The 24063-nt window shown below is 39.2% G+C and overlaps 1 protein-coding gene across 8 annotated transcripts; it reads right to left on the reverse strand.

Moving 5' to 3' along the window:
* Positions 1-1832: 1832 nt before the first annotated feature.
* LOC143736796 (B-cell receptor CD22-like) lies at positions 1833-18124 on the reverse strand. Of its 8 annotated transcripts, none has more exons than XM_077227499.1 (13): positions 16767-16833; positions 13845-13912; positions 13680-13718; positions 12471-13544; positions 7950-8050; positions 7200-7289; positions 5359-5394; positions 5014-5271; positions 3782-4042; positions 3170-3421; positions 2780-3052; positions 2218-2334; positions 1833-2095 (listed from the first exon to the last, which is right to left on the reverse strand). In XM_077227499.1, the coding sequence occupies exons 6-13, from the start codon at positions 7228-7230 to the stop codon at positions 2052-2054; spliced, it is 1272 nt and encodes a 423-aa protein (XP_077083614.1). In that variant the 5' UTR covers positions 7231-7289; positions 7950-8050; positions 12471-13544; positions 13680-13718; positions 13845-13912; positions 16767-16833; the 3' UTR covers positions 1833-2051. The 8 variants fall into 8 exon arrangements, with proteins under 8 accessions (XP_077083614.1, XP_077083613.1, XP_077083612.1 ...); XM_077227498.1 differs by having other exon boundaries at positions 7950-8465; XM_077227497.1 differs by having other exon boundaries at positions 7950-9023.
* Positions 18125-24063: the final 5939 nt, after the last annotated feature.

Consider the following 24063-nt stretch of genomic DNA (forward strand, 5'->3'; position numbering starts at 1 on the left):
TGTGTGTGTGTGATGTCCGTTCCCCAGCCAGTGTGTGTGTGTGATGTCCGTTCCCCAGCCAGTGTGTGTGTGTGATGTCCGTTCCCCAGCCAGTGTGTGTGTGTGATGTCCGTTCCCCAGCCAGTGTGTGTGTGTGATGTCCGTTCCCCAGCCAGTGTGTGTGTGTGATGTCCGTTCCCCAGCCAGTGTGTGTGTGTGATGTCCGTTCCCCAGCCAGTGTGTGTGTGTGATGTCCGTTCCCCAGCCAGTGTGTGTGTGTGATGTCCGTTCCCCAGCCAGTGTGTGTGTGTGATGTCCGTTCCCCAGCCAGTGTGTGTGTGTGATGTCCGTTCCCCAGCCAGTGTGTGTGTGTGTGATGTCCGTTCCCCAGCCAGTGTGTGTGTGTGTGATGTCCGTTCCCCAGCCAGTGTGTGTGTGTGATGTCCGTTCCCCAGCCAGTGTGTGTGTGATGTCCGTTCCCCAGCCAGTGTGTGTGTGTGATGTCCGTTCCCCAGCCAGTGTGTGTGTGTGATGTCCGTTCCCCAGCCAGTGTGTGTGTGTGATGTCCGTTCCCCAGCCAGTGTGTGTGTGTGATGTCCGTTCCCCAGCCAGTGTGTGTGTGTGATGTCCGTTCCCCAGCCAGTGTGTGTGTGTGATGTTCGTTCCCCAGCCAGTGTGTGTGTGTGATGTCCGTTCCCCAGCCAGTGTGTGTGTGTGATGTCCGTTCCCCAGCCAGTGTGTGTGTGGGGCGCTATGTTACGTGTGGGTTTTTGTTGTCTTGTATATCACGTGATCCCTTGTTTTTCATGTGATCCTGCCATGTGTCTTGTCTTTTGTTGTCTTGTATATCACGTGATCCCTTGTTTTTCATGTGATCCTGCCATGTGTCTTGTCTTTTGTTTGTTGTTGCTCAGTGACCACAGGTGTTCCTCGTCCATCTTGTTTAGCTTGTTTGTCTGTGTATTTAAACCCCTGTGTTTCAGTTGTTGGCTGTCGGTTGTTGTTTGTTACTTTTGTCCTGTTCTGAATTCCCTGGATTACCTGTTTGTTTTTGTTTAATTAAACATGCTTGCGATTGGATTCGCTCTCTGTCTCGTTCCTGACTGGATGTAACAATTATAATATGGCATAAATTTGCTCATAAGTATATTATCTCTACAAATAAGTTGTTGAGAAGACATCGCTGCACAAGAGGATTATGCTGTAGGCCTATGTAAGAAAAGTGATTCTTTACTGACTTGGAAGAATAAACAGAGATAAAGGAACTATATGGACTTCGAGTGTGAATACAAGAAAAGAAGATACGCGTCAAAACTTGTGGAATAAATAGAAGACATTCACATGTCCCGTACACCTGTGAACTCATGTTTACATTTGAAAAGAGGTTTCTGCCTTGGTCTGAGTATTTAGGGAGATCCTGAAAAGGATTCGTAGTTCAAATCAGCCTGTGATGCTGAATGTCCTCAAGACACTGCTAGACTATATGTCCAATATCCAATTGGCGGGTTGAAATTTGAATACATGATAAAATGGAGTCAGATAAAAGTTTAATTGGAATTAAATTACTTTGCCACGCTGAAAAGACAGTAACGCGCAGAAACCTTCACCCGCTCACCGGAAACTGTCGTTGGACTGATTGGGCAGGCCTTAGATAATAGGGGTCCTTTAACTTAATTTTGTGTCACTTCGCCCAACACCAACGTGATGTTTTTTTGAAGATATATTTAGGAAAGATGAGCTATTTTTCACTATATGTTGAAGATGAAATTTAAGACATAGTGAAACAAATAAATAATTAATCTGAAATTAAAATGATAGCCTTATATTAATTACAAAATAATTTTGGCAAACAATGAGGATAAACATTCAACAATTTACTTCAACATATTCAGAACATTGAAAAACAGAAGAAAAAATACGATAGAGATACAATTCAAAGGGAAGTTGCAGTAGCTCGGGCAGAGTTCATTTGGGCCTTATTTATGTCAAATTCAGACACATTATGAATATAACTGAATAATGTTGAAAAAGAGAAAAACAGAATAGGATTTATTCATCAGGACAGCAGACTTTCACTCCTCTGTTACAGCATATTGATTGATCTCATCAGACTGAGCTGTAAAACACAAAATATGGAATAAGTGTTAATTATTCATAACGATAATCGATCTGGTTAAATTAATCTGTGGGAGAACAGATCAGAGAGAGAGAGAGAGAGAGAGAGAGAGAGAATCTCACCATGAGCTCTGTAGTATTTGACTCCTATAATGACGGACACGAGCAGAAATGGAGAAGCTGCCAGCAGAAAACTGAGCAGTTTGAGAACTGAGAGAACAGGCAATGGAGCTTCTGTACCTGAACAAATAAACACAACCAAATCATTTCATCATCATCAAAAGTCACTGATTTGAATTTCTTTCACACTAATTGATCTTCAAACCAAGCCACACTAAAGTTATCAAATGGATCCGTTAAGTCTGAAGAAACTCTGCAATAAAAAAACAAACTTTTAGCAAAGTTTTGGCGTATTAAAATGTTGGTTTGGTTTGCCTGTATTTAACATGGCGTAGAATTTATTTACAGCCATCAATCATATCTTCCGCTGCTCATCTGCCTTATCAACACTCTTATTATTTCTTAAAAGCATCATACAATCACTCAAGTTAATGCACATATTCTTTCAAAAAGTTTGAACACTTTTTGATGTGTTAAAATGTAGAAATAAAAAGGATTAACTGACCCGAGAGGTTTGTGTCTGAATGTAGTCATATTGATGTGAAGTTGATCTGAACACACTCACCTGAAAGCGTCAGTGTAACTTCATCACTGGTGTGTGTGTGTCGTGATCCTCGCATCTCTCTTCCACTACAGCTGTAATGACCTGTGTGAGATTCACTAACTGAACTGATTCTGTATTCCTGTGATTGATTGACATGAATCTCTGAATCATCTTTATTCCAGCTGTAGGTCCAGCTAGTGACGTCTGTCTCCTGTATGTCACATGTGAGAGTGACCGTCTCTCCTCTGAACACTCGTCCGTCAGGCTGAACACGCAATACAGCTCTGGGTCTCTCTGTGAGAAATGAACTGTGTTTCATTTAACTGACAGAACACGATACTGTTGATGAAATACATTAATCTGAATTACTTTTATTAAATCAGATTGCTATGTAAAAAACAGCATGTATACCTCTTACTGTTAGCGTGACTCTATGACCAAGTGTTGTGGAGTTGTTTTCTCTTAGTTCACCACACGCGTACACTCCTCCATCAGAGACTCTCACATCTCTCAGTGTCTCTGTCTCATCACCAGATTTTAACATCTGGAAGTTTTTGTACCAGATAATCCTCCGTCTAGTTGAGCGTCTCACGTCACAGCTGAGAGTAACTGTGTCTCCAGTGAACACTGAACTCTGGGGCTTCACAGTTACTCTGGGTTTGTCTGTAAATGTCATGATCTTCTGTTAATATACAGTCTTCAGCCATCATCTATCACTGTTTATGACTTCTATTATTTACTTAACGCGTCTTAATTTAACCTCACCCTTCAGCTCATTATGAGGAATGTAATTGTATGTCTGTTTTATGTTCTAACATGAGAGATCTCATAAAGATGTATAAAGATACAGATCATGAGAGACATTGCTTGTAAAATCGGATGCTTACTCTAACTCACAGTCCAGTCTATCTAAGATGCAGCATCTAGAAATGTTTACTGATACTAGTTCTTTTTTAGGTGCAGTTTATTAATTGTTCATGTATCATTTGAGCAATATCCTTTCTATCAGTGATGATCACTCACCCGACACACTCAGAGTCACTTCATCACTCCAGTCAGAGCAGTCTGCATCTAATGATCCTCTGCAGCCAAAACACCTGCACTTCTGTCTGTTCTCTACAGTGATCTTGAACTCTTTCTCTTTAGATGTGTGCTCTCTACCATCTCCACACATCCATCTGTATGTCCATCCTTGTCTCTGTAAGTCACATGTGAGAGTGACAGTCTCTCCTCTGAGTATCTGTGATGGTTCAGGCTGAACAGTCAGAACAGGTTTAGGTCTCTCTGTAATTGAAGAAACAGAGGTTATGATATACAGTAGCATCCAAAGAAGCCACTGAATCAACTCGATCTCTCCTAAACTCTAGGTCACTGCTCAAGCAAAGATTCACTGTTAAATATTTTAGTGTGAAATTACAGTTTAATAGTTTACAGTTTAATAATTAGTAATTTCACAGTAGGACTTCTCTTGCATCTGCACTCTCAGTAGTTGTATGTCAAATCTACAGTATTTTACTGGCTATTGTAGGCAAGTTTTTACAATTGTACTGTAAAAAAAAACATGGTTTTACTCTGAGTTTACATTATCATTATTTATTGCTTTCAAATACTGTAAACCAACAACATCATACTGTATTTCTACAGTGCATCACCCAGCATGCAATGCAGCATGACTAGATTATGCAGAAGATTATTTTTAATAATTGCACTCACCTGCGCTGCTGAACTCATTTTTGGTACACTTTTACAGTTTGTGGTGTTGATTTATTTATTGATGTTGATTTATATTGTGTGTGTGTGTGTGTGTGTGTGTGTGTGTGTGTGTGTGTGTGTGTGTGTGTGTGTGTGTGTGTGTGTGTGTGTGTGTGTGTAAAAAGTACTTAACTAACATTTATGTAATAGTTAATAAAGAAATGCATATATTTGCATTTTAGGGTGTAACACCAGTAATCTTCAAAAAAAAGGAATATGTGTGATTTCCAGGGTACATCTTTTAACAAAGATATGTTGATCAAATATTCATGATAATTATTAGCGCAGACAGAAGGCTTTATCTGATGTTAAATTTAACAACAATTTGTAGGGAATAGAAAATAAATTGATGACACATTGTTATTGAAAATGGTTTGGATTCATCTGATCTTGAGTCAAACCTAAACTTTATATTCTCATTTGGATAGTAATTCAACAAAACACAAACATTTTAATATACAGTCTGAGCAAGATCCTGATATCAGTCAGTGATGATCACTCACCCGACACACTCAGAGTCACTTCATCACTCCAGTCAGAGCAGTCTGATCCTCTGCAGCCATAACACCTGCACTTCTGTCTGTTCTCTGCAGTGATCTTGAACTCTTTCTCTTTAGAGTCGTGCTGTGGATCATCTCCACACTTCCATCTGTATGTCCATCCTTCTCCCTGTAAGTCACATGTGAGAGTGACAGTCTCTCCTCTGAGTATCTGTGATGGTTCAGGCTGAACAGTCAGAACAGGTTTAGGTCTCCCTGTAACTGCAACAGAAGTTGTGATAAAACACAAATAAACCAAGATATGTAATGTGTGTAATGTGTGAAGACTTGAGGAAATATATAAATCACCTTGAGTTTGTCCAGGCTGGATGTTTGAAATCAGCACTACAAATAAAAAGAGACAAATCGCATTGATTTATTTGTTGTTGCTTCATTCATTTTGATACATACTTGTGTTTATATCAGCATTGGAATAATTTTAAATTATGATTGTAAGGTGGAAGATAAATAATAAAACAGGCTCATTAACAGAACACTTGTGTACTTATATTTTTAAATGTAACTAAGACGTTAAAAAAACCAATTCTGATAAATACACATATCATATGTTTATGTTGAGATATCTGTTGTGGCGTTGAGCAGAACTGGGGAATCGAAACATGTTGCATCCTAACAACTTCATTATTTAGAAAATACAATATTGATTTACAATATCAGCCTCTCCAAAAAAGGCTTAATTTCTCTGCTGATTATATGATATTATTATTTATTTATTTATTTTTTGACACCAATTCACAAGGTCCTTTCAGACAAACACAGATTGTGTTGTTGGTTTAGTATGCGGTTCTTACAGCATTAAATGCTTTAGAAAAACTATATTAGGGTCAATGACATGATAATTTTGTGTCCAAGTGCATTATTCCACTTTAATTTGATAAATTCATGACATATAACTTTATTCCATAAAAACTATTTAGTTTGAATTAATTTTTAGTATATTCAAATAATAAATATTACTTTGTTTATCTTAAACCCCCAAAATGTAAATATTGTGCAACCATCCGTACAAATGAACAGACTAAGAAAACTATTTAAAATTGTGTTTTAATAAGAGGAATTTCACAAGAAAATACTATGGCAAAATTGAAACCTTTCATATAAACAAATTCTATAAATATCAGAAGTTTGAAGCTGTTAATTGAAAAACCTTTGTCCAGCAATTTTTATAATCTCAAATGTCAGGGTGACAACATGGGTCTTTTATTATGAAGAGAAATAAAAGAAAACATGATAAAATGCTGCATCCAATTGACACCATTTGATCCTTGAGGCAGAGAGGATGATAAAAAAAAACTACTTTCAAGTATGTGCAAGTATTGGTACACTTTCCATTTTTGATGGTACAACCAATGTAAAAATAGAAAAATGCTATTTTAATCTTAACTTCTTTATCGTTTTTAAAAATTCTATGAATGAACTTGCTTCATTTTCTATTCCATCAGCTCAACTCTGTCCATTTCTATTATATCAAATCAACTTTATAAATTCTTCCAGATCTATAATGGAAGTCAATCAGTGGAGAGATCGAGCGTGAAAGAGGAAAAGCGCAGAAAACATCTATTTTCAAGAATAGTTAGCTGATGCTGTCATGATAGAGCTGAAACCTGAAGATCTTTTTTGGGCATGCCATCAGTGCATTATACAGGAAGTTACATCATCATGGTCATTAACGTCACTGGTCAGAGTTTGAGACTGCAGAAACATAAGCCGTCTCACAACACCATCTACACATCTAGGCTACTACTAAACTCTTGAACAACAAAACCTGACATCAAATCAACATCTGAGCATCTGAGATCCACATCAACAGGAAAGACTAAATGTAGATTTTGAAGATCTACTGAAGACATCAAAGAACTTTACAGAACGTGACAGCATGTTCGATTCACACATGAACCATTACAAACTGTAAACTGAACGACAATCACAGATCAATACACTGATCTCATTCAGCACATCAGGTGTTTTTTTACTTTCACACACAGATGTCATGAACTACAGATGGATTTGACACTCAACTCAGCACCAATAAAATTCAGATACTTAAAAAGATGAATAAATGAACACTGAATCACTTCATCATTATAGAAAATGCACAACTGATGCATAAATGAGAAAATAATACTCACAGAGCATTAGAGGAAGTGAACTGAGCTCCATCCTTATCTATTAATGACACACTGTCAAACACACAGTCAGTCTTATAGACTCAACACTTCCTGTACTTAAAGAAGAGAGTCAGAGAAACAGATAAAAGTCAACAAAAATATTTATACGTAAGTTGAAAACCAATAAAACTGCACTGGATATAATACTCTGTAATACATCTCTGGTTCACTCAGAAGAAACGTTATAAGGGTCAGGCATTTCATATATAGACTTTTTTAGGGGTTCCTATCATGTGATCATAATATGGATTTAGATAATTCTGTTAATAAACAAATTGTTTTATTTGAATATTTATTACATTCTATGAATTAAACAGCTTATACATTTATGTTCACTAGAAAAAAATGTAAATATACATATCAACTGCAAAGGGGGCGCTCACGAGCAACCTTCTAAACCATTTGTGTCCACAAGTGTCATTTAGGACAGGGTCTATATGAGTTTTATGTATGATAATAGAGAAATAGAGAGAGACACTCTCAGATTCTGGAAAATTTGATACTGCAGTAAAAGATCTGACTGATAAAACAACTAGAGCTTATTATAGTATAAGAAACCCTCTGTTCAAATTCAACCGACCCATTCAACTGTGTCAAAAAATCTTTGACGGCATTATCAAATCTTTCCTTCTATACAGCTGTGAAATCTGGGGCCCCAAATTTAAATTAAATGATGAATCCTGGGACAAAAACCCTGTTGAAATTTTCCACCTTCTGCAAAATAATCCTGGGAACTCAGATGTCTCCTCACAGGTCTCACAGGGCTCCAAGTCTGGGTTGCCGGGCAGAATTGGGTAGATTCCCTCTTCTATCTGAAATCCAGAAGAGAACCGCAAAGTTCTGGTTCCGTCTGTCAGACGCGCCGACAGAGAGTTACCATCACTGTGCTCTTAGATACAGGGCAGGACACCCAGAGCAATATTTAGAGGAAAAATATCAACTTAATTCAACAATTCAGTTCAGACACTCAAAAGTAAAAGAAATAGAGAAAATAACCCAGGAAGAACACATCCATGATTGGTAGATCAAAGTCACACAATTAAATAAATTAAACTACTTCCACAGAATAAAGTCTGATTATAAATTGGCACCAATATTAGTGATTATGGTCAGAGACCACCGACCACAGCCATCAACCCCAGCAACCTTCCTCCATCAGACTCCTACAGTCAAACACAGCCTCAGATGGACTCCAATGGCAAGTTTGTCGACAAAAAGAAACTGTTCCTGAGAAGAAACATCAAGAAAATGTGTGAAGAGCAGCTTGTTTCCCCCAGCCCCATTATCATCCACACCGACACCAACGACCTCAGAGCTCAGCGATAGAGTGTAGTGTAAGTTTACAGTCAAAGATCCAGAATCAGAAATGATTAATTAAGACAAGAGTCAAAATTATAATAAATTAAAGAAAATTTTACTGACGATAGATTGCAGTTTCATCAGCAGAAGTCAGCTTCAAGACTCACATGGAGTTCGTAGGCCGCCCCGCTTACAGTTACAAAGATCACAGCAGTTATACCCTTCACCAAAGTCTATGCTATGTCCTTGCTTCAGGTTAAATGATTCTGATTGGCTAAGAAAGATAAACATAGTAATTTTCCACACATATACAGATAGACTGAAGCATATCTCCATCGATTATGCAGCTGACACTCGGACCCTGAAGTTAGGCTCGCGTGACCTTCCAGGTAGCAGATTTGGGTTGCTGGGCACCAACATGTCCCGAACAACAACTCAGTCAATCTTCAATAATGCCAGTGGTTCCTTAACCTGTAACCAAAAAGACTAACACACACACACGACACACAGCTTTTCCAAAGTTGGATTTGGTCGGGCTCTAACTATAAACAGGACAGTATCCTCAAAACATCAAGATAATACATTCTTTTCTCTCAAGGAGATTACACTTTAATCTAACTGGAAAGTAAGGCTTTAACTGAGAAATGGTCCCTCAAACTATAGATTCCAATGACCCCTGTGACCATTGCTGTCAGAGTACCAGAAAAGCAGATTCATGTAAGCAGGCCAGCTCGGGCTAGAGGCGTGGGCAAGGTAAAAAGCGGAGTTTATCGGTGTTAAGGAAAGTTATGGTCTGCGACAAAGCCGGCAAGATGCACATTTCACTTTTTTATATCGGGCAAAATTATCGCTGCTCGAAATGCTGGTTTTCACCAGTAATAGTGAAAACACTCTGGAACTGTTACATAATCATGCTGAATTCTTCCTGATAATGAGATCTTCAATTGTCTCAGTAATATGGTTGCTGTTGTTTTTTTGGATGACAAAATATATTTGTCCACATTTGTCAATTAAAGGTTGAAGCTGCTGATGTATATGTTCCTCAATGGTATAACCATCCAGTTTTTCTCCATGTGTGAAGAGCACGATAGTGTGATCCAACAGCCGAACAGTAAACAAATTCTCTAGGCTGTAGATGGTCGACTCTGACATCACCAAGTTCACTTTAAGAGCCAAGAGGACCGCGTGAGGTTCAGTATCATATAAGGACTGCAACCAGTGAACAATTTCACTTCTGGTTTTCTGTGGACTATTCAAATCTTCTTTACACACACACACACACACACACACACACACACACACACACACACACACACACACACACACACACACACACACACACACACACACACACACACACACACACACACACACACACACGCACGCACGCACGTACGTCTGGGTCAATATGTCTGGATGTAATTTTTATTGCAAAGACATTTGCCAAGTGCACCTCGTCCTCTTTGCTAAAAAATAATTTATAAAACTTATAAATTATCATACAGTATATACACTCAAATTAAAGATTCATAGGGAAATATTTATTGTTGTAAAGATTTAAAATCTGTATATTCATTTAAAACACACAACTTACATGTTTTTTTCCCCCCCATTTATCATGTTTCAGTCAGGGAAAGTCTCAATAGTCTCAGTTCAAAAACTGAAGGATTGAATGAAAACGAGTAAGTGAATTTGGATAGCCGTTGTGTGTATATTGAATGAGTGAACTCAATAACATCTGGTTTCGGTAACCACTACAAATGCATGTCCCCTCAGATAATGCCCTATTTGAAGGTGAAAAACTATCATACTCATGAATCCTGAAAAGAATATTCTGAACAAACATTCGGGACAAAGGAGCTCCGCAGCAACCAGATACTCCCATGAAGCCTTGCAAATGATGTACTAGAGTCTGTCTCACATAACTCTAAAACTTCTTACATATTTTTATATTTGCAATTAATTGAAAACGTTGTTTTTAAATGAATTACTATAATTCAATAGTTTTATATTGCACCAATTATTTTATTTGATTATGTCATTTACAGTTCTTCATGGGTTTGTTGTTATTCCACTATAAAATATGTTTCGTATGCGGTTTGGAACCTTGGTCTTTTTTCCTGATTGTGAAATGATTGTGAGTGTGAAATGTTGCGATTATTCTTGAACCTGGGTGGTTCGGCTCATGGCTCAGCTCTCTTTGCTGAAGAACGTTTTGAAATCTCTATGAAGGAAATGAAAGGGGAAAATACTTCTGAACCCAAAGCCGCTACAAAAGTAGATTGTCACTGTTGTGCTCTATATCATTTGTGAACAGATTTTCTTAAGCTTTGACCAGTTGTGCAGCCGTCCATTATAGGGCATCCCAGCCGAGGCAGCGGTAACATTGCTGTCAGTGTGAATCGGACATTGGGGCTTTCTGCACACAAACATTCCTGTACGAATAAGATCCTGTGTGATCACTATTGGTGGAACGGATCACAAAATTCAAGGTTCGGATCATTTACGGTTTTTGAGCCACGGATCGGATCATTTTTCGAATCAAAAAAAAAAAAGTATATATATATATACGTATACAGTATATATGTTTGTGGGAGGGGTAATATTACAATAATATAATATAAAACATATTAAGTAATATGTTTATTACTTAAAGATCACTTAAATTTATTCGATAACACATCAAAAACTACTAACCTAACTGATCAAGTTCAAACATTATTAAAAAATAAGGGAACAGTCAGTAATAAAATAAGAACAAATACACAAATTACAAGCAGAGATGAATACTAAATAGCAAAGTTACAATCTCTAAAAGTATTATTCAGGTACAGAAATTAATAATTAAGCCTAAAATGAAAAATAACACTTTGTTCACTGTAGAAATTAAATATAGTTTCATCTTTGTTATAGATGTATTTTGTTGTTTTAACCAAGAGAATACTTTATACTCAACATTAAGGCTTTAATGTGCTTGTCCTTATTATCTATGCTAGCATAATTATGTTTACTGCATTGTAAACGGTGTATCAATATACATAGACAAAATACAAGTGACTTGAATACTAGCCTATATTAATGCTACTTTTGGTGCTGGTTTTGTGCAGTGTTTTATAGTCAATTAACATCCATTGTTTAAACGACGCAGATTCAGATCGCTTCATAAATGTAAATTCGTCTGTCCAAATAATTTTCAAACGATTTATAAATGACCGGAAAATTACCGCCCCACTTCACTGTCCAATGAAATTTGAACTGGTTGTGCCAGATGAGGATTGGTCGGTGTATTATACATGACAACCAGGCTTCAATTAATTATGTAATATTTGAAACTATGTGATATGTTGATTTTTAATTGAATTGACACACTACCTTTTATTATGGAAAAAAAAGTTAAAAATTGCCGTCGAGCCATATAGGCCTACTCACTGAAAGAACCATATTTGGCTCGAGAGCATCGGTTCCCGAATAGACATTTTCAGACCAGTGCATTTTCGTTTTAAAATGCATAACCTTCGCTATGGTTACGCCTGCCATCCACACACACTACTCCGGAGTTTTCGACCCTCGAAAACGGAGACTGACCTCTTCAGTTAAGTCCGAAAACAGACAGTCACACGCAAGTGACGCAACCCAAAGCAACACGTTATGGCAACGACAACTCAGACTAACAGAAACGTAAACATAAACGTGAATTTAGGCTACTTTAGTTTTGTACACATTGTCATGTTAATTATAATCAAATGCATTTAGTTTAATTGACCACAGTATTATCATTGATATTTGTTTGAGAAGGACACTTTTGAATAATTTTGAAAAAAGGGAGGGGCTCGAGCACCCAAAGCACCCAACCACCCCCTCCCTCTGCACGTGCCTGGTGATTTCTGCTGTTATCAAAAGAGCATGTTTTGAAAAGACATTTGAACTACTTACTATTTGAAGGACGACCATGTAATGAAATTTGGGTGTAGCTTCTCATGGACTCCTAACTAAAATTTTGACTGAGTCGACAACCGATGTCTGCATGTACAGTTGCATATTGATCCTCATGTGTTCTCCAATCTATAGCTCTTGTTTTCCATATTTGTAGCTGCTTTTTCAATTCTTCAATCTCAGTATCCTTCTCCTCTTCCACTTTGCACTTCATATTGAGTTGATGTTCCAGTTCTGTAATTCTGTGTTGCTCAACCGGGTCAGGTCCTGAGGATCTTGATCGTAACCTCACTATCTCCCTCTGTTTTTCTTGAACAATGTTATTCAGCCTCTTTATCTCATCATCGTTTGATTTGAGTAGCTTTTTAACTGAGTCATCATTTAGTGTTTTTGGATTTAACAGTAAGTTGTCCTTGGTGGTTGAGATAGAAACAATTTTAGATTTGATCCTCTCGACAAGACATATCTTGTCTGACAATGATGTATCAGTATTAACCTCTTTCAGAGCAGAAAGTTTGAAACAACTGGCTGAATTCTTCCTGATAATGAGCTCTTCAATTGTGTCAGTAATCTGGTTGCAGTCATTTTTCTGAACTACAAAATATCTTTGTCCACATTTGTCAATTAAAGGTTGAAGCTGCTGACATCTGATATTATCCTCAATGGTATAACCTCCCAATTTTTCTCCATTGGTGAACAGCACGATTGTGTGATTCCACAGATTATCAGTAAGAAGTTCCTCTAGGGTGCTGATGGTCGACACTGGTAGTTTAGAGTTCACTTTAAGAGCCAAGAGGACCGCGTGAGGGCCAGTACTGTATAAGGACTGCACACAGTGAACAATTTCCATTTTGGTTTTCTCTGATCTACTCAACTCTCCTCTCCAGCCTGGGGTGCGAGCCAAATGAATCTCTGTTCCCGAGACTGTACGAGTCTCCTTGATGTGGTCACTTCTAAAAGAGTTCCAGAATGTGAAGATTTCATCCCTAAGGATGGCATTACCAGCAGTGTTTTTGCCAGCACCTTGACTTCCAATCAGAAGAAGTTTTAGTTCCTCAAAAACAGGCTGAATTCCTGAAAGAGTGAAATTTTCCTATTAAATTGAAATAAATTTAAAAAAAATTTAAATACATTTTAAAAACATATTTTAAAGAAAGCCTGCCATATGCAGTTCCACAATCGGCCTAACAGAGATGTTCATATTCTCACCTTCATCAATCTCCAACAAGGGCACCTCCTCCTCTTGTGCTAAAAAAATAAAAATAATCAGCTAGTCTAAAGAACTTGCAAATTATTATATATAGAGTCATAGGAAAAATTTTCAATTATTATAGTTACCTTTATGTTTTAAACTGGATTTAAATCTGTACTTACATGAACTGGAACCCATTTTTCATGTTTTCAGTCAGGAAAAGTCTTGATAGCTTAAGTTCGTGAACGATCTAATGGATAAAAAAGGATACCGTATAAAATTGTCCTATCCTCTGCTCATATTTGAGGTCTTGTAAGTGTAAAAAATAAATTTGAATGACATAAATAAAAATTGGCTTTCAATTTGCATTTAAACTGTTCAAAAATAATCAGTTAAATCTGTATCACATAACTGGTTTTCAAACACCACTCATTTGATTGCTTTTCAATTATCTTTATTTAATTCTTTGAACTAATTACTAATTTGCTAATTACTATGAATTAATTAGTCAAACTAATATGGAGATGGGAACATCAAGGTTTTGATACCTGTTGCTTTTAAAGTAGCCAATTACTATGTTCCAAAAGGAAATGCATCTGGTCGTAATCTGTTTTAATATCCACACAGTATTTCTCACTATCTACAAAGTGATTATGGACGTCAACCTCAAGTAATCTCAGTTTCAATGCCTTGCTTAAGTGTAGTGTCAAGTGTTCTTAGCTAGAATTATCAAATAAAATATAACCTCCACTTTGGTATATTTAAGAAAAAGAGCTTGTCAAGATACTTTTAAAATGCAGCACTCTCATTTAATCAAATCCAGTGTAGTCCATGAATCATATACTTGCACACATTCAAAGACAGATAACTCATCTAATAATGAACACAGGGCTTGAGATATCTCTGGTGAAATGGACGCCAGATTGCGTGACCGTAACTCTGTGCCATACGTTTGCTTTACAAGCTTCGGCAAATCGCAGTGTATAAGACGAAGCCAACTGAGAACAACAAAGTTTTCTATCGTGGGGGATAGCTCCTCATCCTCCACAAGGGGTTCACCTCCGTGAGTAATGCCAGAGTCTCTACGAAGTAGATTATCCTCAACAAAAGCCATTAATATCTGGTACAAATCCTCTTGTCCTTAATTAGCAGAAAAATCAATGAAAGGTGTACCAGTTGACTGGAATCCATAATGTATTCTGATTTTCTGCCATATGTGAGCACATTTAAAGCTCTTAACATTTGTATTTCGGGAAATAACTGGGCAGTAGTTAGCGATCTGCCCCAGCATAAGCTGAAGCATGCTGACCTTTTGTTGGCACGTACGCTGTTGTGCCACAGGAACATCTATTTCATCAGCTGTAAAACCCAACCCAATCTCATGGCAATTCGTACGTATTTTACGAGGTGGCTAATTCGTACAAATTCATACGACCTCAGAATTTTTGTTATATTGTAGATATTTTACGAGTTGGCCAATTCGTATGAATTCGTATGAATGACCTACCCCTGACCCCGCTCCTAAACCTACCCATCACTGGGGTTTAGACAAATCGTACGAATTTGTACAAAATTGTTTGTGAGATAACATTGGTAAAACCTCTGAATGGTAAAGCTCTCATCTTCTTTTCCCAAGGAAGCGAACTCAGTGTCCAAAGATAAAGTGTAGACAAGGTTCTGACACCAGTTATCGAAAGAATTCAGTCTCAACTTTTGTGAGACACCATTGTTTCGGTGCTCTGTGTGTATTTGCCAAGGGTTAAGCCTTGAGTTTCATCAGAAGAGATAATCCACAACGCGGCTCATTTATGCACGTCTATAATTTGGACTGTAGATGAGGTACAGTGAGTCCACTGACACAAGACTAGTTTAGTCAAGCCTTTAATTGGCGATCGCATACACAACAACAACTTGTAAACCCATTGCAAAACCCCTATGTAAAAATGTATAAGCTAGATTTATGCCTATTTATGCCCACCACAATGATTTCCCTCGTGTGGTAATATTTTTTCTTGTAATTATGTACGGTTTGCAAAAATGGGAACTGCTGCATCTGTGTAAAGGAGAGAAGCAAAGTGTATGCGCGTTGTGCACACGCTATATTATGGCCAAGCATGCGCCCTTAAAATAGCATCTGAATAACAGTCAATTGCGCTGGGTGCAAGATAGGGCACCAAATGCGTTAAGTCTGCTCTGATCATCGCAGCAGCCGTCATTTTATGTTTCGACGGAAAGGACTATAATGTTTCTCTATTATTTCTCTGGATTCAAGGACCAAGAAGAGTCAAACAGCGTTGGAGTATTTTTAGGCGGTTCTATGCCGAAAATAGACATTTCAAATTGTTAAAGGAGAAGGAACCGCAGCTTTCGTGTGTCTGATTCGTCGACCATTTTCTGATGTGTGACGCATCACTTATTTCAGCGTTGGAATGTTTTCCAGTTCCTCTCGAGGGGACGAGGACAAAAGCTTCACGTAACCACTTCTCTGTGCCAGTTGGAGAGTTTTGCTGTAACAGAGTGGAGTAACCAGTTTGACTGTGTCCTTTGAAAACGGTGTCATCCGTACATGGCTGCCATTATGTGCACCACCGAATTTGGCCCCCAATGAAATCCATTGGCTTGGTTTATGAACTTTTAAGCAAGAGTGAAAATGTGATTTAAGTTACAGTTTTGAATTCATACAGCTATACAACTGTAACTAATAACTGGAATTATCCAGTTTTTTTTCTTGCTCTTGTGTTCATTCTGTAATTTATTGAAACCATAAAAAGTGGTTTCATTTTATTTCTTCTAAAAAGAAGGTGATATTTTATTTTATTTTTACGCTTAATGTTTTTGTTTTGGGTAAAATAAATAAGTCTCTATTTTTTACTACATTTGTATTTGTTTCATTCTATATATTCATCCAGTAATTTGATTACAGTATTGTTGTAGGAAGAAAACAGCCCATGACAAATAGTGAAGTAGCATTTTATGTAATCAAAGTTAACGGTGCACACAAATATTTTTTTCCCTTTGTGTATAGTTAAGGCTACATTTTTGGAGGCACCGTGACACAAATTATAGTTTCTGTAGAAATACCAGAGAAAATCCAGCCAACTCACCATCAATTGCTGGAGCCCAGGTCTTGCTGATTTACGCGCCTTTGACAGTAGTGTTACATTTATAACACCTGATATCAGGAAATCTGCCTGGCAACTAGGGTGTGTAAGCAGGTGGAAATTTGCTATTGGTGAAAAAAATCACTGGCCCTTTTTGATCCACATTCCAGACCATACATTTTTTTCCCTCTTTGTTCTTTTCAGTCATGTGCCTCGTTACATACAGACAGTAACAAATTAACTAGACAGAGGAAGCTGTCATGTTTTTTATAACCCTAGTGCAGTAACTAAACATGCTGCTATGTTGTTATGCCACGAGACAACATCTTTCACCGTTTTTGACCATTTATTGTTTAATTCAGAATATTTCAATATCCATGAATATAGCCCTACTGATGATCTTCAACAGAGTGAAACAACTCACTCATTCATGTTTAAATGTGATTGTGGACAGGCAGTTGTTTAATCAAACAAATTACCAATCTAATTTGTGTTTGCACTGCAGTTCATGCAAATATTTGCCTTGTGTCTCAGATTTGTTAACTATAACTTTACTTGAACAGGTTTTACAAAGTAAGAATAGAGTGCATGCTGATTTTGTGGAGTAGCTGTCTTTACACGAATTCATGTACATTTTGTGATGTCCCTTATTTTGTGGTGTCACTTAGCTATGGACTGCATATTTATTAATTCTCAGACACAGACTATTAAGTTAGCGCCGTCTTGTCTGATTCTGCACAGACTTTATAAAGAACAATCTGACGGAAACTGTTTTTTTGCAGTGACAAGCACAGACAAGCACAAGACTGAAAGGTTTCACAAAATAATAAAATAATAATAATACATTTTATTTCTAATGCACTTTACATTTAAGACTTACCTCAAAGTGCTACAGGTATGATCATAAAAACATCAATGTAAAATATAAAAAAGTGCAACAACCACAACAAAATCACAACACACTGTATGCAGGGGACACTGTATGCAGGGGACACTCAAATGCATAAATCTAAAATAAAGCTTTATCAGTTTATTTTCCTGCTAAGACAAAAGCTAAAAGATAAAGATAAAATATAAAACTCACTCTGCAATGAAACCAGAAAATGCACCCTGGAGAGAAGACCTCAAAGAAAGAACACAGTACATTGCGTTGTCCAAACGTTTCTCCGTCCTCTGCATCCCCCCCTCCCTCCTCCCTTCCTTTCCCCCTGATTCAAGTCACTAAAAGTGAACTGAGAATGTCTATATCACATATTCTGCATCTCGTGAATCTATTTTTTTTTTTAATATATTTGGTATCATTTTAAAGGTCTCAGTACAATTGGTAAAATGGTCTTAATTTCATTACAGTCATTGGTATTATGAGAAAGATTGAAAACTAAGGAGAATTCTGTTCTCCGTTTTGGGGTGTGTCTCTTCAAGATGTCTGATAATTCTCTCTTCTCCCCGGTACAATTCTAAACAACTCTTAAACATGTTTGTACAAGCCTTTTGTTCTGGTCTGCATACATAAGGTTAAGTGGCAGAGCAGTCTTGTGGAATCTGTAACCAGAAAACCCTCATGCACACTGTCACAGAGCGCTCTGCTACACCTCTCCGTGGTCTTACTCGCTCCCTTTCCCCTGAGTTCTAGAACTGCAATTCCCATCACTCCCCCCTGCCCCCATTAGGTTCCGTCCCTGCCTGGTTTCCCTCATCACTGTTATCACCATCACCTGCGAACCATTATCTACCCTTTATCTGGACTGCTCCTTCCTTTCTCCCCTTGCGAAGTCTTGTTTTGCCACGCAGTCATTTCCAAGCGGTTCCCTGGAGTTTCTCCATTCTCTGAGTTTCGAGGACATTAGACCTTTGCCTGGACTCTGTTAATCCACCTTCGCCGCCTGCCTCGACCAGTGCCTGTGTATCTCTACGTATTCTGGATTGTCCCCTCTTGTTATGCCTTCCTGAGTGTTATGTCTATCTTCCCGTTTCATAACCTGTGTTAATAAAATACTGCAGATGGATCCGACTGCTCCCGCCACTTCGTCACACACACATTTAAAGACAGATAACAGAATTGTATTTACTGTACATACGTCAGATTCACTTGTTGTGAATCATGGCTGCTGTTTAGGCTGAGTATCTGTATTATCAAAAGAGGAAGCATTAAACAAATGCTGGAGATGGAAAAATTCTTCCTTTCGTCAGATATCTTAATGAGGAGAGATAAGATAAAGTCCAAAAGGACTGATTATTGTTCCGGGACTGATCCCGTCAATGTTACTAGGTCCCCAACCCGGGATCAATCCCGGCATCAATCCCGGGTCGTGTTTGCGTTCACACAGAAGGCATTCTGGCAATTTCCCGGGATCAACGCGCTGTGTGAAAGGGGCTATAGAGAGAGATGTTTAAAGGAACACTCCACTTTTTTCGGAAATAGGCTAATTTTCCAATTCCCCTAGAGTTAGGCAGTCGAGTTGTACCGTTTTCGAATCCATTCATCCAATCTCCGGGTTTGGTGGCGTCACTTTTAGCATACATCATTGAATCTGATTAGACCATTAGCATCTCTCTCAAAAAAAAGACCAAAGAGTTTCGATAATTTTCCTATTTAAACCTGGACTCTTCTGTAGTTACATCGTGTACTAAGACCGACAGAAAATGAATAGTTGCGATTTTCTAGGCCGAAATGGCTAGGAACTATACTCCCATTCATGCTGAGTATAATAATAATCCTAATAATCCAGGAACTTTGCTGCCGTACCATGGGTGCAGCAGGCGCAATGATATTACGCAGACATGATAAACATTTTAAAAGAGATCAATACATCACGGGTGTTCAAACCAGTTAGCATTCCTTACAGTTCGACTGGCTGAAAACGTTCAAAAATCATTCACCAGGCCCGTTACAAAGCACGCACCACTGATAACAAAAGCTGCCTTTATAGCAAACCCAAACACACTCGAAAATAATATTTTTCTAGCACTCAAAGCTTCGGGCGGTCGGGTCCCTGTTACATGGCAGCCCACCCCCAGATTTCATTCAACCCCTAGCCATACGGGCCGAGGCCTGGCAGGCCATCCCCGGGGTATCAGACTGGGTAATGAAAGCAATAAAGCAGGTCTACTCGCTCCAGTTCGCTCGCAGACCCCCGCGCTTTTGCGCAGTAGTCGAGACATCGGTGGGAAGCAACGTAGCTCACGTCCTTCACACCGAAGTGTCAAACCTACTAATGAAAGGAGCTGTCGAGACAGTTCCCCCATCATTAAGCGAGTTGGTGCTTTTACAGTCGCTACTTCCTCGTTCAGAAGAAGGACGGCGGCCTCAGACCAATTCTAGATCTCAGACACCTGAACAAGGCCCTTATGAAAAGGCCATTCAGAATGCTTACAACCAAACAAATCCTCGCACAAATTCGCCCAGGGGATTGGTTCTTTTCAGTGGATCTGAAAGATGCTTACTTTCATATCGAAATAGCCCACCACCACCACAGGCCATTCTTCAGATTCGACTTCAAGGGGCGGGCTTATCAATATACGGTCCTCGTCCTAGCCCAATCGGAGAGCGAGTTGCTAACCCACAAATCCTGGCTCCTCAGCCATCTAGAATGCCTGGGTCTCAGGATCAATCTTGCAAAGAGCACGCTGTTTCCCAGCCAGCATACAGTCTTCCTGGGAACAGTTATAGACTCGAGACAAATGAAAGCGTGGCTCTCCCCAGACCTGCTTACTATTCAGCAGCTTGTGACCTCATTCAAAGCGGACTCTCACAGGCCGCTCAGAACGTTTCAGAGGGTTTTGGGCCTCATGGCCTCCACGTCGTCAGTACTCTAAGGCCCTGTCCCAGATGGCACACTCTGGACTTGTGGACTTTCTCAGAGTACACACTTTGGTGACGTCAGGTAGTGCAGACCAATAGGCCCCTTGGTGCGAGTCCACGAGGGCGCATTGAGAGGTTGTTGTTATGGACAGGAGCTGCAGGTTCGGGGAAATATGCTGCCTATTGTTGTTGTGAAAAATGTATGCCTGTGAAAGCCTTATCCCTCTCCATACGGAGCTGAATAAACTGAAAGGTCATTTCATAAGTCCCTTTATTAGGTAAAAATCACAAATATCATATACAAATATTATACTATTTAGCATCGATCGAGAACAGGATTTCTTTTCTTTTCCCATCTCTATGTCAACTTCACAACCTTCTTATACAGTTCTAATTTTGATATTGAGTATGCCACCCGGGCATTAAACAAAAGATACATGCCTATTTAAATGATGTTAAAAGAATATTTATTAAACAAACCAGATCAAAACGAGAGCAGAAACGAAATAAAGTGTATAACTGAAAAATAAAGCATAGGCTCAAAACAAATACAGTGCAATACAGTCGTTTCGTGCGGGTGTGCCTGCAGTTATAAAACCATTATTACTAATCAGAATGTTTCAATGTTTTATGCCAATTCTTATATGTTCATTCATATAGCCTACTCAAAACAGACAGGGCAACCTAAAGCAGACAAGTTAGCTTACTGTTTTTAGGTGATATGCCATGTTTGTAGTCAAGATGTGATATGCAAACTTTTGCTTGCAAACTTTTCGTTATCCATTTTCGTAAAATGCTGCCACACTGCCGATGTCGTTGACATGGTAGAGGAAGACTGACAGTAAATTAGACGCTCACAATTAAATTAATATTCAGCAAACCACCAGACCAATGCCTTCTAGTACTTTCTTCAATCTGTCTCCAGTAGGTTGGGTTAATAAAAAAAAAATTGAAAACAAGGGGGGTGTTCTGAAGACAGACTGTTACCTGTGAAACAGGGGTGCTCTGAAAACACCCCCATTTGCAATTAGTGCTTTCCACCTGATGAAATTAACATGGCAAAAAAACGACAAATCAGAATTTTGGTTGATCTAGAACGTATGACGAATAAATCGACTAGTCGACTGGGAGATTACAGCCCTATGAAGAACCTGCTTAATTTGTTGAAAAACAAACAAACAAACAAACAAAAAAACAGCAGGATTGCGAGGTCCCCTAGTGGAACGAGGCCCTGTGCGGTTGCACAGTTCGCACAGTCTATGCGACGGCGAGGAAGACCGCTTCGAGGGTACAGAGGGGCGCTGCTGAGCACACTTCAGAGCATTAAAATGATGAATGGGACGGCCTACGGACTCGTAGACTTAGCGAGCACGCGCAATTTAAGTCCACGAGACCGAAAGTCCACATGAAGTGCGCCATTTGGGACAGGGCCCAACTAGGCCTACTGCACATGCATACAGCGATGGCTGAAACCCCAAGTGCCAGATCATGCGTGGTGCTCCGGTCACTTACGTATCAGGGTGGATCACGGCTGTGTCAAAGCCCTGACCCCTTGGAAGCGCACCGACTGGTACCAGTCAGGTGTAGACATGGGGTTGTGGGGAAAGTGATTACAACATATGCCTCCAACCTGGGTTGGGGGGCACTGTGCGAAGGCAGGCCAATCTCCAGCCTCTGGTCGAGCCCGGAGAAGTGCCTACATATCAACTGTCTCAAAATCAGAGTGGTTCATTTAGCCCTGAAAACCTTCCTCCCAGATCTGGCGGGACACCATGTCCTAGTCCGCACGGACAACATGTCAGTGGTGTCCTACATAAATCGCCAGGGCGGCCTCAGATCGGCCAGCCTGGACGCTATGGCCAGACTCCTTCTCCTTTGGGCACATGCCAACCTTCGCTCGCTAAGGGCGGTGCACGAACCAGGCATTCTGAACCAGGGCGCGGATGTGTTATCCAGAGACAATGTCCCCCCAGGGGACTGGTCTCTCCACCCTCAGACGGTTCACATGATTTGGAGCACCTTCAGCAAGCAGAGGTCGACCTCTTCGCCTCAGAAGACAATGCTCACTGCCAAATATTCTTTTTGAAGAAAAGGGACGTGCTGGATCAGGAAGAGCAAGTGCTCAGTCCTCCTCATAGCCCCACTCTGGAGATCCAAAACTTGGTTCCCAGACCTGGCGAAGGTGCTGAAGGCAGATCCCTCGCCAATACCGCTAAGGAAGGCCCTCCTCCTGCAGGTGAAAGAGTCAATCTGGCACCCCCGCCCAGATCTGTGGGCCCTACATGTATATAACGACATGTAAATAACGACTTTATTCAACTAATGCGGAAGAGAAGAAATTGTTAAATAAAGTCGCTACCGTATTTTGTTTTTTTGGCGCACAAAAAGTATTCTCGTCGCTAAATAGCTGACAATGGAGCCCGCACTGAGCCATCAGATTTCCTCAAAAATATCTTAATTTGTGTTCTTAAGATGAACGAAGGTCGTACGGGTTTGGAATGACATGAGGGTGAGTAAATAATGACAGAATTTTCATTTTTGGGTGAACTATCCCTTTAAAAACGTCCTTCTGCACACGTTGATGAAAGCCTCAAACACTTCGGAAAGCCTCTGTTTCCCATCACTACTCAACATGAGATACACTTCTCTGCCAAGGGAAGGGGTGTGGCTTCGAAGATCAAAGGCAAACAACCCACAAATAACTTAATGTCGCCACCAGAGGTCGCACAAAAACAATTTACTGAACAAAAACTTTTGAGTTATTATGGTGAAAGCCATAACATTTACAGTAACATTTTTAACCCCGTTACATTTACACCTGCATCACTACTGACTAAAAAACTGACCAACAGTTAATGAACCAAAAAACTAAAAAAATGCCATAACCGAAACTACTATTCTGAGGCGTCTGAACCTGTACCTCTAAATCATTGGGTGTCCAATCCTGGAGGGCAACTGCTCTGTAAAGATTAGGTCCTCCAACTCCAATTAAACACATCTGAACCAGCTAATCATGATCTCACTAGACATACTAGAAACTTCCAGCAGGTGTGTTGAGGCAAGTTAGAGCTAAACTCTGCAGGACAGCGGCCCTCCAGGACTGAGTTTGGACACCCCGGTTCAAGAATGTCTTCAAACTGGCAAAATCATGTGAGTTCAGCAAACGGATTACAGAACATCTCAATGCCACCTTTTGATAATCAGAACTGAATCATTTATATACTGCCAAAAACTCCTTTAAAGTAAACTCCTCAGAATTTAATAATTTACACACATATGGTCTTTTCTGTAAAAATGACGCTACAATGGGCACTGCATTTGTATTTTAATGATTGATCTTTCCTGTTTTATACATCAGTTAATATTCCTACCTAATGAGTGAATTCTATAAAGATATTAATTAATTTAAATTCAATTAAAAAACATTAACTTTCACTCGACTTTTTGTTTTCTGTGCTTATTTCCCTCTTAAGCATTTTATGGTCAAGAAAAAAAAAC

This window comes from Siphateles boraxobius, unplaced genomic scaffold (assembly GCF_051911475.1).
Source record: "Siphateles boraxobius isolate OS27281-9 unplaced genomic scaffold, OSU_SipBor_1 130, whole genome shotgun sequence".
NCBI lineage: Eukaryota > Metazoa > Chordata > Actinopteri > Cypriniformes > Leuciscidae > Siphateles > Siphateles boraxobius.

Bases quoted from the DNA above. Each gene is read 5' to 3' on its own strand.
- LOC143736796 (XM_077227495.1), bottom strand. From the start codon at position 12,516: ATGAGAAGCTACACCCAAATTTCATTACATGGTCGTCCTTCAAATA. The intron at 4,043-5,013 runs GTGAGTGATCAT...CTTCAATTACAG, and splicing joins AGTGACTCTGAGTGTGTCGG to AGAGACCTAAACCTGTTCTG. The intron at 2,335-2,779 runs GTGAGTGTGTTC...TTATTTGTTCAG, and splicing joins AGTTACACTGACGCTTTCAG to GTACAGAAGCTCCATTGCCT.